This window comes from Heterocephalus glaber, unplaced genomic scaffold (genome assembly GCF_053883595.1).
Source record: "Heterocephalus glaber isolate CG9 unplaced genomic scaffold, H.glaber_assembly_v1.0 deba00001141, whole genome shotgun sequence".
Taxonomy (NCBI): Eukaryota; Metazoa; Chordata; class Mammalia; order Rodentia; family Bathyergidae; genus Heterocephalus; species Heterocephalus glaber.
Window position 1 is genome coordinate 3265482 of NW_028258201.1, and position 22875 is coordinate 3288356.

Sequence of the window (22875 nt, forward strand, 5' to 3'; positions counted from 1 at the left end):
CTTCCTGATTTTCTGTCCAAGTGTGAGTCCCTGCAGAAGTGGACAAGGCGGAGGACAATGTGGGCAGTGCCCCAAGATGCAGTCCTTTGGTGATATCATCCCTGCTTCTACCCCTACAGAATCCTCTGCAGGGTTGGAGGGTGGGCTGGAACCAGACTGAGTCTCTGGTGGGCTTCCTCAGCACCCCCGTGTAGATCACAGACACTCTCCGGCAACTTCCAATTCTTTCGTTCTTTTTTTTTTTTTCAAACCAGTCTCTTGTTTGGGGCTAAAAGGGTGGCAAGTTTGCACTTGTCCTCCAGCCCTGCACATAATTGGTGGCAGCAGGTAAAGCTGCTGCAAGGGGAGGGGTTTGCCAATGGAATGAGAGGGAGGGAGTCTTAGAGTGACAGGGCTGGAAGGAGCTGGAAGAGACCTCAGGGATTGTCTGGGCCACTCTTTCTGCGGCCTCCACACCATTCCCATGACCTATGTGGTCGCATCCTCATGGTCACCTCTCACACCTCCTGAGGGCTCTCAAGACCTCCTCCCTGCTGCCTCCTGTCCCTTTCCACCCCCAGGTGAACCCTCCCTCTTGTTCTCCAGATGAGGAAACTGAGGCCCATTCAGAGGGGACTACCCAGGGGTAACCTTCATCCCACCATAGAGCCAGAACTGGAAATCCGACGCTGGAGTCTGTTTCCAGCCTCCTACTTTCCCACTCCATCTCTGGAAAAAGAAGTGCTCAGCTCTTTCCCCTAGGTGGTATGGAGGCTGCTGACAAAGCCACCCTTGACCCCAGCTGATGCCAACTGCTGATGTCATCTTTAGGGAGATCTTGGCCATTGATTGGGCTCTGGTCCTGGGTACCTGGGAGGCTAATCTGAGTTCTGCCTCTGCCCTGCAGAAGACTAAGTGTATCTGCCGGCACCCGGTGTGGTCAGTCTGATCACAGCCCCGCACCCCAAGAAAGCCGTCAGCCTCTCACGTGATCTTTCTTCTTTCCCCCACAATCCAAGGCAAGAGGGCGTAGAACTCGTGGAGGGGCCAGGAGGCAGTGTCCTTGGCTGGGGGGACACTCTCCCCCAACAAAGTTTGCCCCTAGTTTGAACGTATCCTGGGATCCCTTGTAGTTGGGGGGATGAAGTAAGGGTCAGGCCCACCTCTTGAGGGTGCAGGCTGGGGGGAGTGTGCTTGTGGCTTCTTTGTGTCTTCAAGCTTACACACCCGCGTGGTTCTGAGGGTTCGTTTTTCAGGAGCGTGTGTACACGTGCGCCCACGGCTCTCTGGGTAGGGTGGCTCAGTGGACTCACCTCCAAGGCCCTAACTGCCCGGGAGCTCTCAGATTTAGCAAGAGAGGCTAGGGATGGGATCGGATCAAGTCCAGAGGATGGGGTGAGATGGAGTTGAGAAAGAGTTGAGAAGACGTGACTCGGCCCATATGTGGCTGTGTCCCGCGTGTCGGGCTGTGTGGTGGGCACGCCCGAGCGCCCGTGCGTCCACCTCGCCCTAGCCTCCCCGACACCTCGCGCCCTCTTTGTCTCCCAGAGGAGGTGTGCGTGTAAACCTGCGCCCTCGCTCCCCTGCTCCCGGGGCGGCCGGCGGGCAGGGAGGACGAGCCGAGCCGGAGCCCGGTGCTGTCTGGTCTGGAGCCGAGCGGGGCTTGCATTGATCCATTGATTGTGCGCGGTCTGCGCCTGACCTCCCTGCTCCCGGGGAAGCCGTCTCCATGGAGACCGGGCCCGCTCCCCCAGCGCCGGATTGTAAATTCCTGCAGGCAGCGGGCCCGGCAGCCTGGGGAGGGGGCCGCCGCGCCCGGGCGTGCAGAGGGAGCGGCCGCCACGCCGAGGCCCCATTGGAAAGAAGAAAAAAAAAGGGGCACGAAAAAGGAGGTGGCGGCGGAGGAGGCGGCGGGGGAGGAGGAAGAAAACGAAAAGGAGCGAGGAGAGGAGGAGAAGGAGGAGGAGGAGAAAGGCGAAGGAAAAGACGGAGCCCGAGGGACGGAGCGAGGGCGAGGAGAGGAAGAAAGGCAGAAGGGCGTGTTTCTGCGCCGCGACTCCCCTCCCCTTTCTCAGGTCCCTCGCTCCGGCTCAGCGCGCTTTCTGGCCGCGGCTCCTCCGGGAGCGGCTGGGACTCCGGGCTCCCCGCCGTCCGCCGCGCCGGGCGCCCCTGGCCTCGCTGCGCTCCGCGCCACGCTCTCCCCGGCATCCGGCTGCGAGCGGCCGGCAGCAGCGCCCGCAGCCCCGGCCCGGCCCCGCCGGCTCCCCGCCCCTCCCCCTCCGCGCACCGGGCCCGCCGGCTTCCGCGCTCCCGGGCTTCGAGGCGGCACCGGCGGAGCCGCCGCGCGCGGAGCTCCAGCCATGGGCTCGGGGCGCGTGCCCGGGCTCTGCCTCCTCGTCCTACTGGTCCACGCCCGCGCCGCCCAGCACAGCAGAGCTGCGCAAGGTAAGGCGGGAGGCTGCGGGGCGGCCGGCCCCGGCCCAGGGCAGGGCAGGTGCCGGGAAGCCGGGCGCTGTCAGGACCCTGCTCGCCCGCTCAGGGGTCTCCCCCCACCCCCCACCCCGGCCGGGCCCTGACCTCGGGCGCCGCGCCGGGCGCAGAGCTGGAGGAGCCCGCGGCGGAGGGGTGAGCGGGAAGCCGTGGTGGTGGGCAGAAGTGACCGTGCACTTCAGAGCCCCGCCAGACTTCGCCGCCACCCCTCGGATCTTCGAAAGACTTTTTGTGCTCTAAAGTCGGAGAGAATCCTCTCTTCTCTCAGACGCTGCCAGACACTTAAAGTTGTGGCCTGGAGAGACTGCGGGAATGAAAACTTTTCAGCCGTGCTGTAGATCCCCACCCTGCATGCAAAGTTCAGAGAGAGAATTTCCGAGTTGCTGTCTTATCAGTGGAAACGTGTTACAGAAAAATAGACTATGGAAAACCCAACTCGCCTCTCACCCGATGGTAGGGGGCTGAAGAAGCGAAGAAAATTTCTGTGACTGGCTTCTGGCAAGAATGTTGCGTGTCTGCCTTTGAGGGGGGAAGTCTCTTTCGTCTTGCATGGCTTTCATTTCTTATCATAATATTTATTTATTAAGTCCTTGGGTTTCCAATTCCATTTAAATCCAGGTCAGAATTGCATTAAAATAACAAAGTAAAATTCCAGGCTGGAGAGCTCTGACCGAGCCCTCTAGGAATTAAAGAGAAGAGACTGGGAGGCCCTCCCGCCCCAGTCCCTGACCCCAAGCTCATCTCCTGGCCCATCCCGGGGCTGTGCTAGCAGAGACCAGGCTGGGGTCCCTCAGTTCTCTGGGGACAGACTCCCCTCCCCCTTGACCTCCTGCAGCACGCCTCCCCCAGTGGTGTCCTAACTAAAGAGATTTATATGGACAAAAAGAGAGTTCCTCCAGGCAAGGTTTTGGTTGGGACGTTATGATTCTGCCTGTTGTCCCGGGGGTTCCTGAAGCCAGCCAGGGGGAGGAGGTGGTAGGGCCAAAGGGAAAGTTGAACTTGGGAGTTGGGAAAGGCTGTGTCTGGCAGTAGGGTCGCTATGTCCCGGGGCCTTGAGCGCTTGGCCCGTAAGCTGCTCGGTTACTAGATGGGGTCCACTCGGAGCAGGATGGAACTCCATGCACGCCATGCTCCTCCCCCAAAACACAACCTCTTCAATGACCCCCCTTCCCCTCCAGCCTGTCTAACGCAGTCAAACACTAGAGACCCTCAGCTGTCAAACACCAGACGCCACCCCCACCCCACCCCGAAGGTTCCTCTTCCTCCCAGTCCCCAGCTACCCCCACCCCCAGCCTGGAGCAGCCCCTCTCCTCACTATGGATTTGCTTGTGTTTTCATAAACAAAGCTGGCTTTTGTAGTGCATGCTGACTTACTCATAACATGGAATTAGCTGGGGAGTTTAGTCTGAAGGAACAGATTTCATGAAGTAATCTAAAGACTAGATAAGGGCCTCTTTCAAGTTGGAGCCAGTGTCTGAAGTGGCCTAGGGAGACTGGGGGAGGGTGCTGGGGCCAAAGCAGAAGCAGATGGAGATCCCTAAAAGGGACAGGTGCGACCGAGCCAAGGTTCTCAAGTCTGGGAGATCGCCCCGTCTTCCAGGGACTCAGAATCCCTCTGGGGTACCCCAGGGTGCCCTCTTTCATGGGATACCCCTTTGGGTCCTGGGGGAAATGCAGCTGGAAGGGAGACCCCTACCCTGAGGAACTTAACAGACTAATAGTTTTGTTCACTCCTGGGCCACACCTGCTCCGACTGGGCTGCAATTAACTTGGCATCTTTCCCTCCCTCCCTCCCTCCCTCCCTCTCCTTCCTTCCTTCCTTCCTTCCTTTCTTCCTTCCTGTTTCTGAGTCTAGCTTGGCACCAAATGGAAGCCTCTCATTGACCCTGCTATTCAAGAAATCTATAAACCCTGCCCAGGAGTTGCCCAATGACAGGTTTGTGAATTAGAAAGTTGTCTCTGGACCCAGATTTGCAGATTTGCAGATTTGCTGCAGGAAATACAAGTACTGTTTGGTCAGGGCAGTCTTAGGGTCCTACACATAGGCAGGGTCCTTGGGCTTGGGAGGCCTCCCTCACCCCTAAACATATTCCCCTACCCCAGTCTTAGCAGTGCCAGGAAGTTTGTCCTTAGTGCCACGTGCTTATAGACGAAGCTTGAGCGGGTCTTTAGAATACAGACACTCTGGGCAGTCATCTTCCATGGAGCTACTGTACCTCTGGGGATGTCTGCGTCTCTGTCCTTTTCATCAGAGATCCACAGCAAGAAGCCAGAGTCCTGTGGAATGGGGAAGGGGATGGGGTAAGAAGAGCCCCAAGTGTAAAGTGGCGCGTGTGTGTGTGAGTGTGAGTGTGAGTGTGAGTGTGAGACTCACCACAATCACCCACCTGGGCCAGAGCCGGCGGCTGTGGGACTGCGACTTAAGAGCCATTGCTGTTGTTTTGCCTGTGAGAACTGAGGGGTGGGTCAGCAGTGGGCTGGGAGGGAGGCAGCAGGAGAGTGCACGGTTCTGAGTGTTTTTCAAGTGCCTGTCTGTGTATCTTAAGGTAGACGGACTGGATAACCGAGATAATTGTTAACTTAAAAGCATTAATTTGGTTTGCTTCTTGGGGGGGGGCAGTGGTTAGAAAGACCTAATCCTTGCACGGGGCTCAGGTTACAGCTGCATGCAGAGGTCTCAGGCCTCCAGGGAAACTTGTCCCGGGGTGGGCTCCTGGGAGAGTCGGCCTGGTCCTTTGGTTTACCTGGTAGTTTTCGCTCTAGAGTTTTGATAAAGTCAGGAATTTAGAGTTTCCAAATGACGCCATCCCTGGGACTGAGAGGGTTCATCTGGCAGGGAACAGTGTCTCTCTGTCTCCGAGCGTCTCTCCAGGTCTCTGTCTGGGTGTACGTGTCTCTCTTTCTTTCCCCCACCCCTCTCTTCCTCTTTAATGTGGCTGTTTCCTCTCCTCCTGCTTCCCTCGGCTCCTGTGGCCAGCTTATACAGTGAGGGGACTGTTCCTCCTAGCCCCTCCCTCCAAAATATGAAATGAAAACCATTACCGTGTCATCGGATGAGGTGGCTCTGCAGGCAGCTGGCGACTGCCTGTGTCCCCTCCAGGCCATACTGGCGAGAGAGGAAGGGAGAGAGCAGGAGGCACTGCTGACCCTACCCTTGGAGCGATCTTTAACCAGTTCCCCAAAGCCCGTTTTTTCCAGAAGGGGGTGGACTGCTTAGAAATTCCTCAGGAATCCCTTTGACCTCTCTTTTCTCAGTGACCTGTCTTGGGGGTGGGAGGAGGCAGGCATAGAAGATTCCCCGTCCTGCAGTCCTCCACCCCTGCCTCTCATCACCTTGAGTCTCTGCAGGGTGGAATGAGAGGGACACTGAGCCCAGACACACTGCAGGTAGAGGAAGAAGAAAGACATCAGCAGCCCTCAGATCAGATTGTTTGGTGTAACCTTCTGCAATTTGAGAGCATGAGAACCGGTTTGAGATGTGAGCGGCTGGGACCTGCCGTAAAAGGAGCCGGCCGGGTGTGAGTTTGGGAATGTGAGATGTGCATTCACTGGGGTGTATGAGCGTGCACGTGCATGACTGGGGGGGGGTGTGCGCGCTCCGATGAGAGGAAAAAGGAAGTGGGGCAATGTGCGCTTTGTTGTAGTTGGAGAGGTAAAGAAGTGGAATGACTTGGTCCAGTGCCTTGCATTGGGGATGGAGGAAGGGAACAGATGGCTTCCGAGCTCTTGAGAGGAGGTAGAGGCGGTTGCTGCCCGAGCCACCCTCGTCCCTGCCCCCGGCCCGGTCCCCGCGTGTCCGGGTGTGGGCCTCCTTTGACATCCTGTACCCCTGGCACATGACCACGTATAAGAAAGAGTCCCTGTCAAGGCTGGAAGCTGTGGTGCTACTCTGAGGCTGGCAGTGCCCGCAAGAGGCCCCGACCTGGGGACAGCTTCTTCAGGAGTCTGGAAATAGAAGGACTGCTGGGCCTCGGGGAAGACAGGCAACAACAGCCAATCCAGGGGTGGTTGGGGGGGGTGGCCACGCTGTTCACCTGGGCCACACAGACTGCCCTGTCTGCAGACTGACAACTCTCCTGCCGTGCCCACACGCTGCCAGTCTCAGGTGGCACCAGGAGGCTGTAGTGCTGACGGGTTTTGCCAGTGAGGAGCCCAAGGACTGGGGCCTTGGAGGAGATCACTGAAATCCCCTTCCCCACTTGTAAAATTTGAAACTGAGATCCTTCCAGCTGATGGCAGAAGATGCGGCCAAGCCTCAGTCCTGAGCCAGCCTCCCCTGGTTACTCAACCTAGGTGCCAGGCCCTTCCCCGACCCTGTTCCACTTTGGTCACTTGGCTACTTTTCCTTTCTTCCCTCCCCGGTTTCCTGGGGCCCAAAGTACCTGATAGTTTGACTGTGTCCTCAGGTGGTATTTACAAACAGGCCCTAAGGTACATGTGTGTGCACTCATGCACATGTGTATGTGTACACCCAACAAAGCTGGGAAGTGGAGCCCAAGTGTCGGTGTTGTAGGAACTGAGTACCAATGCCTGTGGCCACAGCGTGTGTTTCCTTGCTCCAAGGCTGTCCCTCTGTATTCTGCCCCAGCCTGGACCTCTGCCATCTTCAGAGCCAGGCCCAGCTTTGGAGTTGCAGTTGGATGTTTCGATTTGGCTACACAGGAGGGACAATGGCCTTTGTATTGGGTGCTGGGGCCTTGGCTTTTACCTGTGGTTTTCCCTGTGACTGTAACCATAACCCTAAAGAGCTGTGGGCTTTGATTTCAAGAGACTCACGGCAGGGACTGTCCAGGTCTGGTCACTGCTGGTGACAAGCTGAGAAAAGACCTGAACTGGAGCTGCTGGGATGCAGGAAGATGTAGGATAAGGCAGCAGACTTAAGGAATCCCTGGGTAAGGGTGGAGTATTGGCCTGTGCCGGCACTGGGGGAGGGCTGGAAGAAGGGGGGTGCCTAAAGGGTAGACCCTGGGGAGCAAGTTTACAGAGAGGAGGTTTTTACAAGATTCTAATTATATTTATTTGGAGTTTTCCTCTGGTGGTTTGAAGCTGTTAACAGCAGGAACCTGCATGCTGGTGTTTGTTTTTGTTTCTCACCAGCTGCTTGGCCCTTCTGTAGTGAATCCAGGGGCAGGCGACACCTGCCACTGCTGCGCCTCCCACCTCTTCTTTCCTTCAACCCTGTCTTCCCCTTCCCTCCCCACTCCTCCACTCTATGCTCCTCTTTTGCTGCTCCTGTGCCTGAGCCTTGGAACATCTGTGGAGTCACACAGGTTTCAGTTCCATCCCTCCCTGGTTCTGCATGGGATGCTTTAGTGACACGGGTCCCCGACCCCTAGGCAGCCTGTGGCCACACAGCAGGAGGTGGGTGGCGGACAAGCTAGTGAGGGAGAGGAGCTTCCTCTGTATTTATAGACTGTCCATCCCAGGCCCCAGTGACTGAGCTCCGCCTTGGTCAGATCAGCGTGAGAAGATTCTCACGGGAGCACGAACCCTCCTGTGAACTGCACACATGAAGGATCTAGGTTGTGTGTTCCATGAGAATCTAATCCTGAAATGGTCCTCCCACATTTGTCACTGGAAAAATTTTCTTCCATGAAACCAGCCTTTGATGCCCCAAAACTTGGGGACCATTACCAGAATCTGGGAGACAGTGGGTAGCGAGAGAGCCATGGACTGGGACCAAAAACCCACGCCCTTGCCCTATGCTAGCTATTTGCTCTTCCCAAGATAACTTCGCTGGGTTTTAGGCTCCTTGCCTACTTAATGAGGGATGCCCGCAGCCCTGCCAGATGACATCTGAAGAACCTGCGGGTCTTTGATTCATTGTCCCCAGACTCTTCTCGCCCCAGGATCCATCAGTGGATGCCTTGAAGTGGGTACTCGTCTCCTTTGAGTTTCTTGTCTTCCTTCTTTGACCATCCTGCAACCCAAACAGTTATGAGATCACGGGTGAGTGAAGAAGCAAGCTTTTGCCGAGCTGATGCTACAGACATCGATCTCATCCACCCACTCACCCGTGTTACAAACGTTTACACCATGCCTTCAGTGGATCCTTTGTCTGCTACACCCCCGGCCCCTGGCACAGTGCTGGACATATTGCAGGTGCTCGATAACTGTTGACTGGTGAAAGAAGTATGTTCAACTGTATTCCCATTTTTTTGTTTTTGGAGACAACTTGCTATGTAGTTCACGCTTGCCTTGAACTCACTAAGTTGTCTAGGCTGGGCTCAAACTCACAGCGATCCTTCTGTCTCAGCCTCCCAAGTACTGGGGTTACTGGCATGCACCACCACACCCAGCTTCAACTCTATTCCCACTGCAGTGTGGATTTCAAAGATTGAGAAGCCGTGGCCTCAAGGAGCTTACAGCACTGAGTTCAGTGTGATGTGAGCATCCAATATGTAATTGGGATACCGGAGGGAAAGTTAGAGACCGAATAAAATAGTAGCAAGCCCTTACTGAGCACTTACTGCATGGCCACAGAGTGGCTCTAGGTCCTTGGGATATTAACTCACCTGATTCTCACAGCATCCCGTGGGGGTCTAATGATTGTTATTCCCATGTAGGGAGGAGGGGCAGTGAGCTCAGAGGCTGGCACTGTCACTCCAGAAGCCCTTCTCAACTGCTTTGTCATGTTGCTCCCCCAGAGTCTCCTCCCAGCTTGGGCAAATAGTTCACCCACATTACCTGAGTTGGGAAGAGGGGAGAAACAGCAGCCCAGCCTCTCCGTGGAGACCCTGTTTGAATGGGTCTAGCAGGACCTAGATATTTACATTTTTCAAAGGTCCCCAGCGAGTCCACTGTGCAGTCAGAGTTGAGAGCCACAGGGCTAATCCAGTTCGTGCCCAGCAGTATCAGTTGATTTGCCAGCTCGTGAACACCTGTGCCCTGCCCGAGAGGACAGGCTGAGATGAGGTTTTGCCTGTGAGTACTGCACAGATCCCTGCGAGAACAAATTCTGGGCTGGCAGGCCTGGTGGGAGGGAGCTCTGCAACAGTGAACTAGCAAAAGGAGGAGGTGCTGGCTATAATTCGTTGCCCTATCATAGTTCTGCCTTAGGCCCGTTTTGCTGCAAAAGATAGCAAGTTCCCAGGCAAGTGAAGAAAGTGTTACCAGAGACAGCTTCAGAGTATATTAGCAGAGCAACTAAAAAAGAGTTGCAGATGGGCGGAGGCAAGCTGAATCCCCAGGACCACCGACTTGCCAGGAAGAAGGCTCACCAGGATAAGCTTTAGAGAAGACAATTTTGAGCCAGACTGAGAAAGCAGAGTGCAGTGTGGCTGGAAGAGGAGAGAGGAATACCATCTCCAGTGTGAATGTGAAGAATGAATGTGTGAGGAGGAATAGAATGGTTAGATAATGTGAGACAAGCACTGGGCACAAAGATGGGAGAAGGCCGGCTGCTGGAGGGGCTCTGCCAGGGAGCTTGGGTTTGCTGTGATCTGCATCACATTTCACTCTAGTACTGGTGAGCTTAGACTGGGAGACAAAGCAAAGAACTGGGGGCCCAGAGAGCCTGACAGAGGCTCCAGGGAAGCACCGTCAGGTCTGCCCTGGCCCCTTTGTCGCTGGGCCCAGGGTAACCCTTCTTCAGAACTCCTAGAGCAATGCTGTCCAGTAGAACTTTGTGTGATGTTTCATATTGGTGCTGTCCACTGTGGTGGCCCCTGGGCTGTGGCTAGTGCAACTGAGGAGCTGAATTTTAAGTTAATTAGGACTTGGGACTGGTGGCCACCATAGCAGACAGCCTGGTCCCAGAACATCTGTTGTCTGAGCCAGTGATTTCATACTTACTATCTCAGGGTTCCTGTACTGGGACCTTCTGGTCCATCAGACATTTCATGAAGTACTTCACATAAATTAATTCATCAACTGCCCACAGCCTGTCACGAGGATGTATCATCAACCCCATTTGAAAAGGGAGGAGATAAAAAATAAGAAAGCCTTCCCTAGAGAGTAGCAGAACTGGATCTTACTCTGGGACTGTCTGGTTCCAGTGTTTATGATCTTTCTATGGTAGTACATTCTGGGTTCTGTTTTCTCTCCATCAGTTTGACAAACTGATTCTCCATGTAGCTTCGTACCACCTGCAAGGTCCCTCTTGCCCTCGCTTATAAGCTAGGGCCCGCTCTCCTCCGTTCTCTCACTTGGGGATGACTTCCCAGGGTGGCCGGCAGACAGACACCGAGACTGTGGAGCTGACCCAGGAGGAGAGTAAGTGCAGATGGGCTCCCGGCACTTAGAGTCACTGGGCATGGTGGATGGCTACACAGCAGGAGAGAGAGGAAGGGAGGATCGAAGAGCTGAGTAGACGCCCAGAAGATCTGAGGCGGGGTCTTTGGAGGCCCTCTTCCAGGCTTCAGTTCTTCACATCTGCCCCTAAATACTTCTTTCTTTTTTCTCCTTAAGAATGAAAGCAGAGGCTAGGAAATTGCTTGGAGCCAGTCTAGCAATCCATATCTAAGTTGGAGAGATTACTGTCCATCCATTCACTGTCTAAAAATATGTTGAGGCCTGGGATTTAGCTCAGTGGTTCCGTCATGTGCCTCGAAAGTGCAAGGACCCAAGTTCAATCCCCTGTACCAAAAATAAAAATATGTTGAGCACCTTAAGGATTTAGATTCAGTAGATCCACAATAAGGCCTGAGAATCTGCATTTAAACAAAACGCATGCAGTTTTGCAGCCCACAGATCATAGTTGGAAGTCAGACTGTCTTGCTTGCAAATCCCATCTCTTATGGCAGACTGCTACTTATGCACTATCTTTGGTTTCCTAGTTCACAGGTAGAAATAATCTCTTCCTCCTTGGCCCTTCCCTGTAACTCAGGTTCTCGAACCTGGCTGCACATTGCAGTTATCTGGTATCTTTAGAAGAACACTTACCGCGGGGATCTGGGGGCTGGGACATCGCCCAGGGGAGCTGACTCTGATGTGTGTCAGGGCTGAGGCCCCTCGCCTTATCTGCAGTGCCTCATGGCGCACACTGCATCCTGCTTCGTGTTTCTCCTCTGTCCTTTTGGCTCGGCTGAGTCTCCTGGGCGCCTCCACAGCACCCAGTATAATGCCAACCACAAGCAACTCAGCGAAGCATTTTCAACTCGATGAAGCAGTCTCCCCTCTTTCACTGCGGCTTTGCAGGCACCGTAGTATGGCCAGAGGTTGGACTCTTTTTGCCAAAGACTCTTTCCTAGGTCTTTTCTTAACTGTCCTCATTTTTGCCAGATCTGGGGGGGCTTCTTCCTTTGACGTAGCTCTGTGTGTGTGGTGCCTGTGGTCAGACACACACTTAGGTTAGAGCAAAAGACTAAGGGTGGTGAGGGGACCTGGAGAGGCGAGAGGGCTGCTCTTACCAGGCTTCAGGTTGCCAGTGCCAAACTGCCGGCTCCAGGTCCTCTGCTGTTGATGGCACAAAGGCCAAAGGAATGTTCCAGGCTGAAACGTCTTTCCTCTAAAGCTTCTTGCTGCCATGGTGGGCAAGTGGGAGCAGAGGGGGTCTAAAGCAGACTCACGAGGCAGATGAGAATCCCTCAGGTGCCCTGTCACCCTTTCTTCACCAGTGACCACTGGACATTGTCCCCTTCACAGTGGCTGCTGTCCCTGTGCCTTTTGGCACCCCCTCCTGCTAAGCCTGCTCCTAAGAACAGTAAACCAGTTCACACTGGGTTGATTATTCCTAATCATGTTCCGTGTCTAAGGGTTTTTTTGTTTATCTTCAAGTGCAAGAGGAGTATTTCAGATGACAGGGGTTAGCTGTCACGTGCATTACGTGTTTTTGAAGGCGGGGGAGGGGTTCTTTCTGAGTTCCTGGAGTTACAGAGTCTTCCTTCTCTGAAATCTGACTGACACGGGAGAACACATCCAGAAGGGGTGTCGGCTCTGTCTTCCGGAAGAGGGGATTTTGCTCTTGGGAAACCCACCTTCAGGATACTCCTCAAGGGGTACCCCTGAGGGTCTCATGTGTCTCCCTCTGCCCCTGCCAGATGTGGATGAGTGTGTGGAGGGGACTGACAACTGCCACATCGATGCTATCTGCCAGAACACCCCTCGGTCATACAAGTGCATCTGCAAGTCGGGCTACACAGGGGATGGCAAACACTGCAAAGGTGAGGCTGGGAGGGTATCCAGAGAAGTGGGACCTCCAGGAGAGGGGAAACCAGTGTCACTGGCCCCAGCTGGCCACACTGCATTACCCTTAGGCCTGAGATCCCCACTGACCGAGCATGGGCAGCTACATCTTCTCAGAGAGGGCACCTTGTTCTGTCTTGCACTGGGACCATATGGACTCCCAGAGACCCTGGTAGGAACAGTTCCACAGCCACACAACCGACTGGGAAGATGAGTCAGAGTCATGTGACTAAGGCCTGTGGTTCCTGGAGCTGGAACTTCCACCTTGAGACCCTTATACTGTGCCGACAAAAGACAGGGACAGACCGGTACCCCAGGGGAAATTCACACTGTAAACAAACACATATTCCCCTCATAAGTGATGCAAACTAGAATAGCCCTGGGATATTGTTTTAAATTTACGGCCGTCAGTATTGATGAGACTTCAGTGGACAAGGTACATTTACTAATTCCTGATGGCCGTTATGAATGGGAAAATATAGTTATCCCTCAGTATTTGAGTGGGATTGGTTTTAAGATCTTCCAAGGGTACCACAATTCAAGGATGTCAAGTCCCTTATATAAAATGGCATGGTTATTTGCATAAAAACCATATGATTGGCCCTGGGACTTAGCTCAGTGATGGGCAAAGACCTGAGTTCTATCCCCGGTACTAAAAAAAAAACCCCAAAAAACCCCATATGATCCTCCTATATACACTTTAAATCATCTCTGGATTACTTATAAACCTAGTACAGTGTGAATGCCATGTCAGTAAATAGCTGTTATATTACATTGTTTAGGGAACAGTAACCAAAAAAATCTGTACCAATAGAATTTTTTCTTTGACTTTTTTGTTGTTTTGGGTTTGAACTTAGGACCTTGTGCTTGCGAGGCAGGCACAGTGCCACTGAGCTAAATCACTGGCCCCTTCTTTGACGATTTTTGATCCACATTGGTTGACTCTGTGGATACGGAACCCAAGACTGGAAGGCTGACTATAGTTTTGTAATACCTAGCAGTAATCATAAAAGGTATTTATAAGTTTTGACCCAAAGATTTTTGCTCTTGGAGACTTACTCAAAGAAAATTCAGTGGAACAGTATGAATGACAATGTTCTTTGATGCATTATTTATGATAGTAAAGTAAGTGAAAGAAATTTAAGTGCTCAGCAATAGAGAAAAGGGTCTAACAAATTATGATATAGCAACACAATGGAATATTCTGTGGCCAGGGACGCTGGTAATTAGAAAGACTGCACAGAGACATATAAAATGCTTATAACTTAGGTTTAGATGAAAATTAACCAGCTAATTATTGTGCCGTAAGCCTGTAATCCCAGCACTCAGGAGGCTGAGTCAGGAAGATACTGGGGATTAAACCCAGGGCCTCCATACTAAGCTACATTTCCAATCCTTTTATTTTGAGACAGGGTTTCACTAAGTCACTAAGGTGTCCAGGCTGGGCTCAACCTTGCAATCCTCGTGCCTCAGCCTCCCACAATTCTGGAATTATAAGCATGTGTCACCATGACTGGGTAGGTGATACATATATTTTTAAGTAACCACAAGGAGCCTGGGGTGTGGCTCAGTGTTAGAGTACTGGCCTAGCATGCACAGGCCCCAGGTTCATTCCCCAACACTACAAAAAACCAGACCAACCACAAGGCTGAGCCCAGGCCCGGCCAGCCGTTGGGGGCATGCGGGTGCCTATGGCTGTCTCAGCTTCTCTTTGCCCACAGATGTGGATGAGTGTGAGCGAGAGGACAGTGCAGGCTGTGTGCATGACTGTGTCAACATCCCTGGTAACTACCGATGCACCTGCTATGATGGATTCCACCTGGCACACGATGGGCACAACTGTTTGGGTGAGCGAGGGTTGGTGAGTGGCCACCTTGTAGGGAAAGAGGTGTCTTCAGTACCCCCGGCAAGGGGGGAAGTGACCACAAAGAGCTGCATTCCCTCCAGAGAGTAAGGTCAGCCTCCTCTTCGGGACTGGCCACGAAGGCGTGCTAGTCCTGCTGCCAGGAGAACAGCAGAGGCGATGGCAGTGGGGAGTTGTCCTGGGAGAGGGCCAGGAGAGAAGAGTAACGGTCTGGCCAGAGTGGGTAGAGCACAGTGGGTCCAGATAAATCCTGGCTCTGTAGCTGCAGAGCCTTGGGAAAATGAATGAGTCTCTGGGAATCTCAGTTTCCTCGTCTCTAACATTCCACTCGAGGCTGCTGGGCAGATGTCAGAGAGAACGTGTGTAAGAGCCCTGCACACTCCCGAGCACATAGCAGGTGCTCCATGAAGGGAGGAATGTTGCTGCTGAAGATGATGATGATGCCCCCTGGGCCCCTGGAGCCCCTGGTCCTACAGAGGGTTTTCTCCCAACTTCTCCTCTCTCCATGTCACCCTCCCTTGCTTCTGAGGCCTCAGTCTGACCTGCTCTGCTTTGCCCCAGGAGCTGCATCGGAGACAGAATCTCCAGGGAACTGAACTCACCTTTGGCCTCTGTCATTTTGAAAGGTTACTGAGACCAAGTGAGACTCCTCCAAGCAGAACACCTGAAGCCCATGGCAGAAAAGGATTTGAGATCTGAACCCATGGGCCCTCTCCCAGACTCTCTCTCTTTGGTTCCAAAATAGATATAGGGAACCAAAGCATAGAACAGGAGAGGAAGAGAAGCGTGATGCCCAGAAAGTGGGCTGCACTGGGCCCCACTCCGACCTGACTAAACACACAATTTAGGTGTTTAGCTCCTGCTGACCTCAAACGGCTTCCTTACTGTAGGCTGCCTCTACCTGTCACCCCATCCTTGAACTGGCTCTAGGCCTTTCCTCCCACCCCAGCCCTGGCCACCACTCCAGCCCCTGGAGCAGGGCCTCCTTTCTGCTCGCCTCTACCCGCTCACCCCTGATGACCTCCTTTGGGAAGAGAAGCTGTGACACCTGGAGAGGAGCGTGAGCTGCTGACAGAATTGGAACATCAGCTTCCAAGTGCTTTGGCTCCCGTTCCAAGCCCCTGGCCCTCACGCATTCTCTTTTCCCTATAAGTGTTTTGGGAAGGACTAATCAGAGGGACAAGAAAATGACCAGGAATCCAGAGGGTCTGTCTAGGGTTAGGGCAAAGCCTCAACTGTGCTTTTTTTCTCAGGGGAACCTTAAGCTGATCATCCCCTGAGGCTCAGTTTTCTCCAGAAAGTTGAAGGAAAGAACTTGGCTAGAGTAACAAAGCCACAAGACGGGAAGAAAGGGAGCAAGCAGGATGGAGTGTAGGATGGGGCGGAGACAAGAACAAAGGAGAGGGAAGTGTGCTGTCTCAGCTTTGCGACAGGTGCATCTCTCAGGCCAGAGCCAGCTGGATGAGGGGCTCTGCCCTTGGCCAGAGGGCAGGGGAGAGTGCGGGCCTCAGCAGAGGATGGGGAGGGAGGGACAGATGAGCCCCCGGAAGCCCAGATTCTAGCTGCTCCACTTGGTATGCAATCTCCCTGATGCCTCCGGGACCAAGGCAGACTGAGAAGGCCTGGGAGTTGGGAACCAGCAGCTTCCACGGAGATGGAGTCAGGGCCTTGAAGCGGGAGCCCCAGGATGAGCTCGGCTCTGGGCCATGGGGTGGTGATTGGGGGTAAGAGCCTGCTGCTCCCCCACCCATCCAGGGTGTGGCCTGGAGCTCTTCCTCCATCCCTCCTTGCCAGGCTGCCAGAGTTGTTTTGTTAAACCAAAATAGGAGAAAGACTAAGGCACATGGCAGCAAGCCCAGGCGGGGGGAAGGGACAGACAGGGCTGTGGCCTGGCCACGGAAATGGCCCCAGCCCCACAAGGAGTTGAGGTTCACTACCTCACCCCACGCTCCTCTCAATCTTGGTACCATGGCTATAGCTCGTCCCGAACACAGAACCATTTGCACGTTCCCCCATTTCCTGCCGACTTATCCCAACCGGCTGCTTCCCCTGGTCACCTCCCTGACCGGTGTGACCGATCTCCATCCTTATCTCCATCACTGGTCCTCTTCCCTTTCCCGACCTCTGCCCGCGGTGAGAGAGAGGGAGGTGAGGCTTCGCCCAGGGGAGCAAGGTTCAATCCCCCAACCGTACACACTTGCTTGGTTCCCAGCTCCCTCTCAGGGCCGTATTAGTTGACAAAGGGGTGAGAACTTCCTGGTCTAGGTGAGGAACGGGGTTGCGTCTTCAGGACTCCCTCAGCCCTGGCTGCTGAAGTCCAGGGCACAACTTGGACCCTGGGCTGCACTCCGTGGCCCCGCTGACCACCTGTCCTGCACAGATGTGGATGAATGCGCCGAGGGCAACGGCGGCTGTCAGCAGAGTTGTGTCAATATGATGGGCAGTTACGAGTGCCACTGCCGAGAAGGGTTCTTCCTCAGCGACAACCAGCACACCTGTATCCAGCGGCCAGAAGGTCAGCCCATGGCCTGGAAGGCTCTGCCCCCAGCGCGGCTTCTACCTAACTGTTCTTCAGTACCCCCTAAATTTCATTCTTCCTTTTCAATCCTGCCAGCTGCCCCTCTGTCCCTCAACTCAGTCACACCCTTAGGGGTTCATGGACAGACACTGTATTAGAGAAAAGGCTGAGGGAATTCATTTGGGGTTAGGGTCATTACGGGATCGAGGCTCCTTTGGGGTGAGCTCTGGCCCAGACCCGAGGCAGATCTCATTCCTAAATGTAGGTATTTGAGTTTCTCCAAGCTGCTGCTCACCAAAGCCTTCCTTGGCCTGGACTGGGGCGTTGGGCAGGAAGAGCAGAATATATTTTGCCTGTTTCTGTGGCTCACCCCCCCCACACACATACACACTGGACGGTGACATCCTGAGGGCAGGAACTATGTCTTAATGCCTCTTGTGTCTCCCGCACCTAATATACTGCCCTGCATGGAACGGGAGCTTCATAAATGTTTGTGGCAAAGTAATTATCTATACCAACCACTTGCCACTCACATTATAGATCTGATTCTTATGTATCTTCCCAGGTTGAGTGTAACTCCTTTGAGGGAAGTGAAGTGGGTCCTTTCTAAATCCCCTGAGTCCCTAGCACAGGGCTGTCGACTATTAGAGAGACACTGGTTGTGTGAAGGACAGAGAGATCATGGAGATGTTCTTTGGGGTGGCTGTTAGTACTTATTAACACCCTGTTGGGAACTGCTCTGAGCTCTGCTCCTTCGCATCCAGGTCTGTGGGCAAGGCAGGAGGCCTGTGACGGGAAGACACGGTCCCCTCTGTGTCACAGCATCAGTAGAACGCTAATTTCCTAAGCCTCCAACATCCCATTCTAGTTCCACCCAGAGCAGGCATCCAGGGGTACAGAACACTCACCCTTCTCCTCTTCTCTTTTAGAAGGAATGAACTGCATGAACAAGAACCATGGCTGTGCTCACATTTGCCGGGAGACCCCCAAAGGGGGTATTGCCTGTGAATGCCGCCCTGGCTTCGAGCTCACCAAGAACCAGCGGGACTGTAAATGTGAGAGATCACTGGGCTGGCAGTGGTGGGCGGGGGAAATGAAGAGGAAAGGATGTAGGACCCCAGCAGCAAGTCAGAGCTAGGAGGGAAGAAGGTGGGAGAGGCAACTAGGAAGGAGGGCTGTTCCCATGTGGCGGGGAACTGGTACCCAGCAGAAGCAAGCTGACAGGCCTCCTGCCCTCTCTGTGCATAGTGACATGCAACTATGGTAACGGTGGCTGCCAGCACACGTGCGACGACACAGAGCAGGGTCCCCGCTGTGGCTGCCACGTCAAGTTTGTGCTGCACACCGACGGGAAGACGTGCATCGGTGGGTGAGGCAGGGGAGAACTCGGTCCACCTGTGATGGGGAGGGCGGTGGAGGCCCCAGGGGACTGGGGGCTACTGCGGACCCAGGTGCTGGACAGTGCCTGGTGAGGGGTTGAAGAGCCCGACAGTGGCTGGTCTGGCGAGGGGCAGCTCTGAGAGACTCGAGGGCCACGTGGCCCTCTTCCCCGTGGCTTCCAGCGCCACCCCTCCCAGGACCCTCACCATCCTCTTCCTCCCCGGAAAAGTGTTGGGAACGGATCCTTAGCAGATGTGCTGGTCGACCAAGGCTGGGGTGGAGCAGGGGTGGGAGAGCTGGGGAAAGCAGCTGGCGACCCCTGCCCAAAGGCCCTGGTTGACTAGTGACCCCTCTCCCTGGTCAGAGGGGAGCTGCCACGGCCCCCTATTCGGGAACCGGAGGTGGGGCAGAGAGCTCTTTTCGGGAACCGCCGCCCCCGAGCTGAGATGGGGTTTCCTAGCTCCAGGTGCCTCCTTCCTCTCCATCCTTTCTCTCCTCACCCTCCTGCAGGTCCTCTGCTCCTCCCCACCCTGCCCCCTCTCTCTTCCAGTTCTCAGCTCCGCCTGGAGCCCTTTTCTCACCCACTGCAGCCTTCCATCGCTCTCGCCCGGGTCTGGGGCCCTCTTAATACCTGGATCCCTTTCCCAGAAGTCCTAGGCCGAACCTCACCTGTGTCCAGGTACCGGGGATGAGCTTAATTCCTTAAAGCTGACTCCTACTCCCTCAGTCTCTAGTGCTGAGAAGACAGCAGGTCAAGGGGTCCCCTTGGAGAAGCAGGAGAAGAAAGGGAGGAGCTCTGGCTGGGGCTAAGACCGGGCCTTGAGCCAGACAGGGGTGAGCTTGCTGTGGGCATAGGTGTTTACGGGGGGCCGTCTCTCGGGGCGCTCCTACAGGCTGGGGAGGGGAGCCGTGAACAGGCCTGGGACAGGGAGACACAGGACGGGGCAACAGTGCTCTTCTGGGGCTCCCTCGGCGCACACACTAATATGTGCTTCTGTCACTGAAACCCCTCCTGCTGCACATTTCCCTCCCGGTTAACTCATCCAACATCCAACATGTTGAGGTCTTCTTGCTGCTCTCCCTAGCCTGGGTTGTCCCAGCTCCTTTCGTTTTCCCCGCAGAGGTCTAATTCTGCTTTCTAAACCTCCCACCACCAGCCAGACACATTACCCATCCCGAGTCTGCCAGAGGGAACTGCATGCGGTCCCCAGAGAAAGGATGCATGAGTCAGGACAGCACTTAGGGCCCAGGGACACAAGGCCCGGATGGCACTCGGCTTCTTTCTCTCCTGAGGGTCCTGGACATGACTGCTTCTGAAAGCACCCTGTTAAGCTGGAGCTCTTCTCTAATCCTGGACCCACTCTGCCTCCGGGGCCATGGCCAGGGGAGCCAGAGGAGAGCAGATGAGGCTGTTCTGGGGTTGACAGCTGTGTCCTTTGCTGGTTCCTCTTCCACAGCTCCAGGAGCACTTACTTTGCCTGCCCTGTACCTCATTTTCCTCACCAGCCTTTGCTAGGAAGAAACTTCATTGTCTGGGGCCACCAGCACACTCAGATGTCAGGGGAGACTGAGGCTGGGGACTTGGCTGTTTGAAGATTTGATGCTGCATGCCACCTTTGCCTTTGGCATGCTGTGTGGTCTTGGGCCCACAACTGTCCCTGTGTGAGACTCACTTTTTCAGTCACTTGCTGGGACCTTGCCTTCTTTGAGGATTCCGGGCAGGACAAGGCTGAGAAGTGACAGTGTCTTAGGGCTCCCTGGGCTCACCATTTTGGGCTAGTGGTCTGGGCGGCAGGGTGGAGGGTGTGGGAGGGTCCAGCGGGCCACACTGGCTCCTGCCCGGCATCTAAACAGCTTTTTTACGATGTCAAACAGGGGAAAGGCGGCTAGAGCAGCACATCCCCACTCAGGCCGTTTCTAATGGTAAATATATCTGCTCTCTCCGCTTGCTCTCACTGGCTTGCTAGGGGAAGGGCTAACTTGCTGAGGCTCCCACTAACCGCATGCCCATCGAGCCCAGCCTGACTGGGCCCCAGCCTGGCAGTGCTCCCCTGGGCACTGGGCCTGTCGGGTGACAGGAACCCTGAATCCCCAAGAGCTGGCCCGGGAGCCCTCATGTTGGCCTTCTCTTCCCTCTCTCTGGCTCTGCTCCCTCCTCCCGGCCCTCCTAACACCTCAGCCTCTCCCCTCCCTTCATCACACAGTTAAAACCCAGTCAGCTCCATCCCAGCATCTCGCCCACTGTGCCACCGGAGATGGGGGTTCGATGCCATCCCCTCCTTAGGGCATCTTTCCTGGGTTCTCACCCACGTCAGTCACAGCCTGGCATCACTTGCCTTTCTCTGCTCCGTCATGGTCCACAGCATGGCGTTTGGGTTCAGACAGACCCGAGCTTGAAGCTTGGCTCTGCCTGGCTCTAACCACACAGCCTCAGGGCCTCTCTGATCCACAGTTCATTCTTCTGTAAAGTGAGGGGAATGACAGTCCTCCCCGAGGTGCTGATGACGGAGGTAGCATATGTGGTGCCTGTAGGAAGCACTGGCACAGTTAGCTCAGGGTGACTTGTGGTTTCGATTCTGCGACCTAGAGAGTCAACAGTGAGGCTGTGCCACCCTGCTCTGAGGAACACTGTCCTGACGAGGTGGACAGCTCTGCCCAGCTTCCTGGTCCAGCTGGGTGGGGATGGACATCTGCCGCCTCCATCCTGGACCCTTCAGAAGCCACCTAGCCATGGCACAGGATCTCTGTTCCCCACCCTCTCCCAGGACCTTGTGGGCCTCTTAGAACTCTCTTGGGGGCTAGCTGGGCTTGGTCTCAAGGTTCTTTCCGGGTTCCTCGTGGTCTTGGAAACCTTGGGATAGCTGAGGGAAGAATGACAGAGGATCCCACAATGGCTGCTCCTGAGCCTGGGACCAGGACATAGCTTGGGGCCCACAGACAGGGCCAGGCTTCTTCTGGAGTCCTGGCGACAAGGGTGGGACTTGTTAGGAGTGGAGATTAAAGGTGACAGCACCATCCGTGCTTTTCTCATCAGTTCCCCCAGTTCTGTGAACCACTCTCCTCTCTTCCCTTGCGGACACCTTGGGATTTTCTCTCTCTAGAGGGAAAAGCTCTAAGAATCTCAGACAAAAGGGTCTATAACACCTCCCAGTCTTGGGGTCAGGTTCTTGCACTATTTGAGCCGCTGGTTTTCCTGGACCTGTCCGACCGACTCTTACAAGCTGCTGTCTAAAGCTGTTTTTCTCCTGCTCTGAATTCAGAAAATAGGGAGAGTGACCCATGCATACTTCCCTTCTGGCCTCTCAGCAAAGGAAACTACCACCAGCCAGGAGGGAGCAACAGAAGAGACAGTGAAACAGGGCTCCTCCGGCTGTGTCTAGCTCTGGGGTTCTCTAACGCTCTCCCCTACCTTTTCTAGCCCTCTCTGCTCTGCATTCTTCTCCTTTGGCCCCTGCTGTCCCCTGCACATTATCTCCCATTAGGAAAGTAAAACAGTGACCAAAGAGTCAGCTCATCTCCTCTGGGAGCTGGGAGGGCCGGGGCGGAGGTGAAGGTACATGACCCAGTGTGCAGGCCCCTCGGAGCCTGAGCCGTCCCAGAGTGGGATCTTAGTACAGCTGGGCAAAGAGCGAGGGGAGATAAAGTGGGAGCATCCCTCAGCTATCTTAGGGACCCCCAGGCTCACTCTTCCCAGCCTGCCCCAGTGAGCCTGTCCCACTGTGACTCCACTCACCCGCCACGTCAGTGGGAAGAGGAGGAAACTTCTGTCCCTCCTGTTCCCGGGTGACCCCGTAGCTCCCATCCCTCCTGCTCACCCACCCCCGCACATTCCTGCCTGACAGCTCTGGCTTGTACCTGCCTCACTGCTGTCCACCTTGTTTCAATCAAGTAGGGGGCAGGGAGATGGACTGCTTGGCTGCACCGTGAGAGCTGGGGGTTGGGAGTGAGGGGAGGAAGTGGCCGCGAGCCTCCGCTTAATGCTCCAGCTAAAGCACAGGGAGGTGGCTCTGTCCTCTGTGGTCTCTACGACCCTGAAGTTGGGATGCCTCTTAGGCGGGTAACCCCATTACCACCCCTCACCTCCCTCCTAAACAGAGACCTGTGCTGTCAACAACGGGGGCTGCGACAGTAAGTGCCACGATGCGGCAGCGGGCGTCCACTGCAGCTGCCCCGTGGGGTTCATGCTGCAGCCCGACAGGAAGACCTGCAAAGGTAAGGGCTTGGAGACCTTTGGGCCGGGGCCGAGGGTGGCACCACACTTCCTCACACCTTTCTTATCAAGAACCCAGGACAGGGCCCAGGGCTGTCTCCTGTGCACCTTTCCCTGCTCAACTCAAGGGGCACAAAAGTCCAGCCAGCGGCTCAGCGCCCTCCTCTGCCCTACTCCCATCCCTGCTCCCCAGCAGGGCACAACCCTCCCAGTTAATGAGCCCCAGTTACATCTGCCCTGGGGCTGGGAGGATATTTGAGCCCTGACTTTGTGAGCAGGAGGTCACAGGTGTGTTCTGTAAGCCTAACC

The 22875-nt window shown here is 55.0% G+C and overlaps 1 protein-coding gene across 4 annotated transcripts in view; it reads left to right on the forward strand.

Annotated features, from left to right (window-relative positions):
- The first annotated feature begins 2296 nt into the window (after window positions 1-2296).
- The window catches only part of Scube3 (signal peptide, CUB domain and EGF like domain containing 3), a 33841-nt gene continuing 13262 nt past the window's right edge, over window positions 2297-22875 (forward strand). For 2 of the 4 annotated variants that reach the window (XM_087210505.1, XM_004846725.4), the window contains exons 1-8: window positions 2297-2424; window positions 12450-12572; window positions 14316-14441; window positions 16839-16973; window positions 17906-18031; window positions 18225-18341; window positions 20232-20279; window positions 22452-22568. In XM_087210505.1, coding sequence (XP_087066631.1) covers window positions 2340-2424; window positions 12450-12572; window positions 14316-14441; window positions 16839-16973; window positions 17906-18031; window positions 18225-18341; window positions 20232-20279; window positions 22452-22568 — 877 coding nt within the window. In that variant the 5' untranslated portion in view covers window positions 2297-2339. The remainder of the gene's footprint in view (window positions 2425-12449; window positions 12573-14315; window positions 14442-16838; window positions 16974-17905; window positions 18032-18224; window positions 18342-20231; window positions 20280-22451; window positions 22569-22875) is intronic. The other 2 variants (XM_087210506.1, XM_004846727.4) reach the window with 1 other exon arrangement.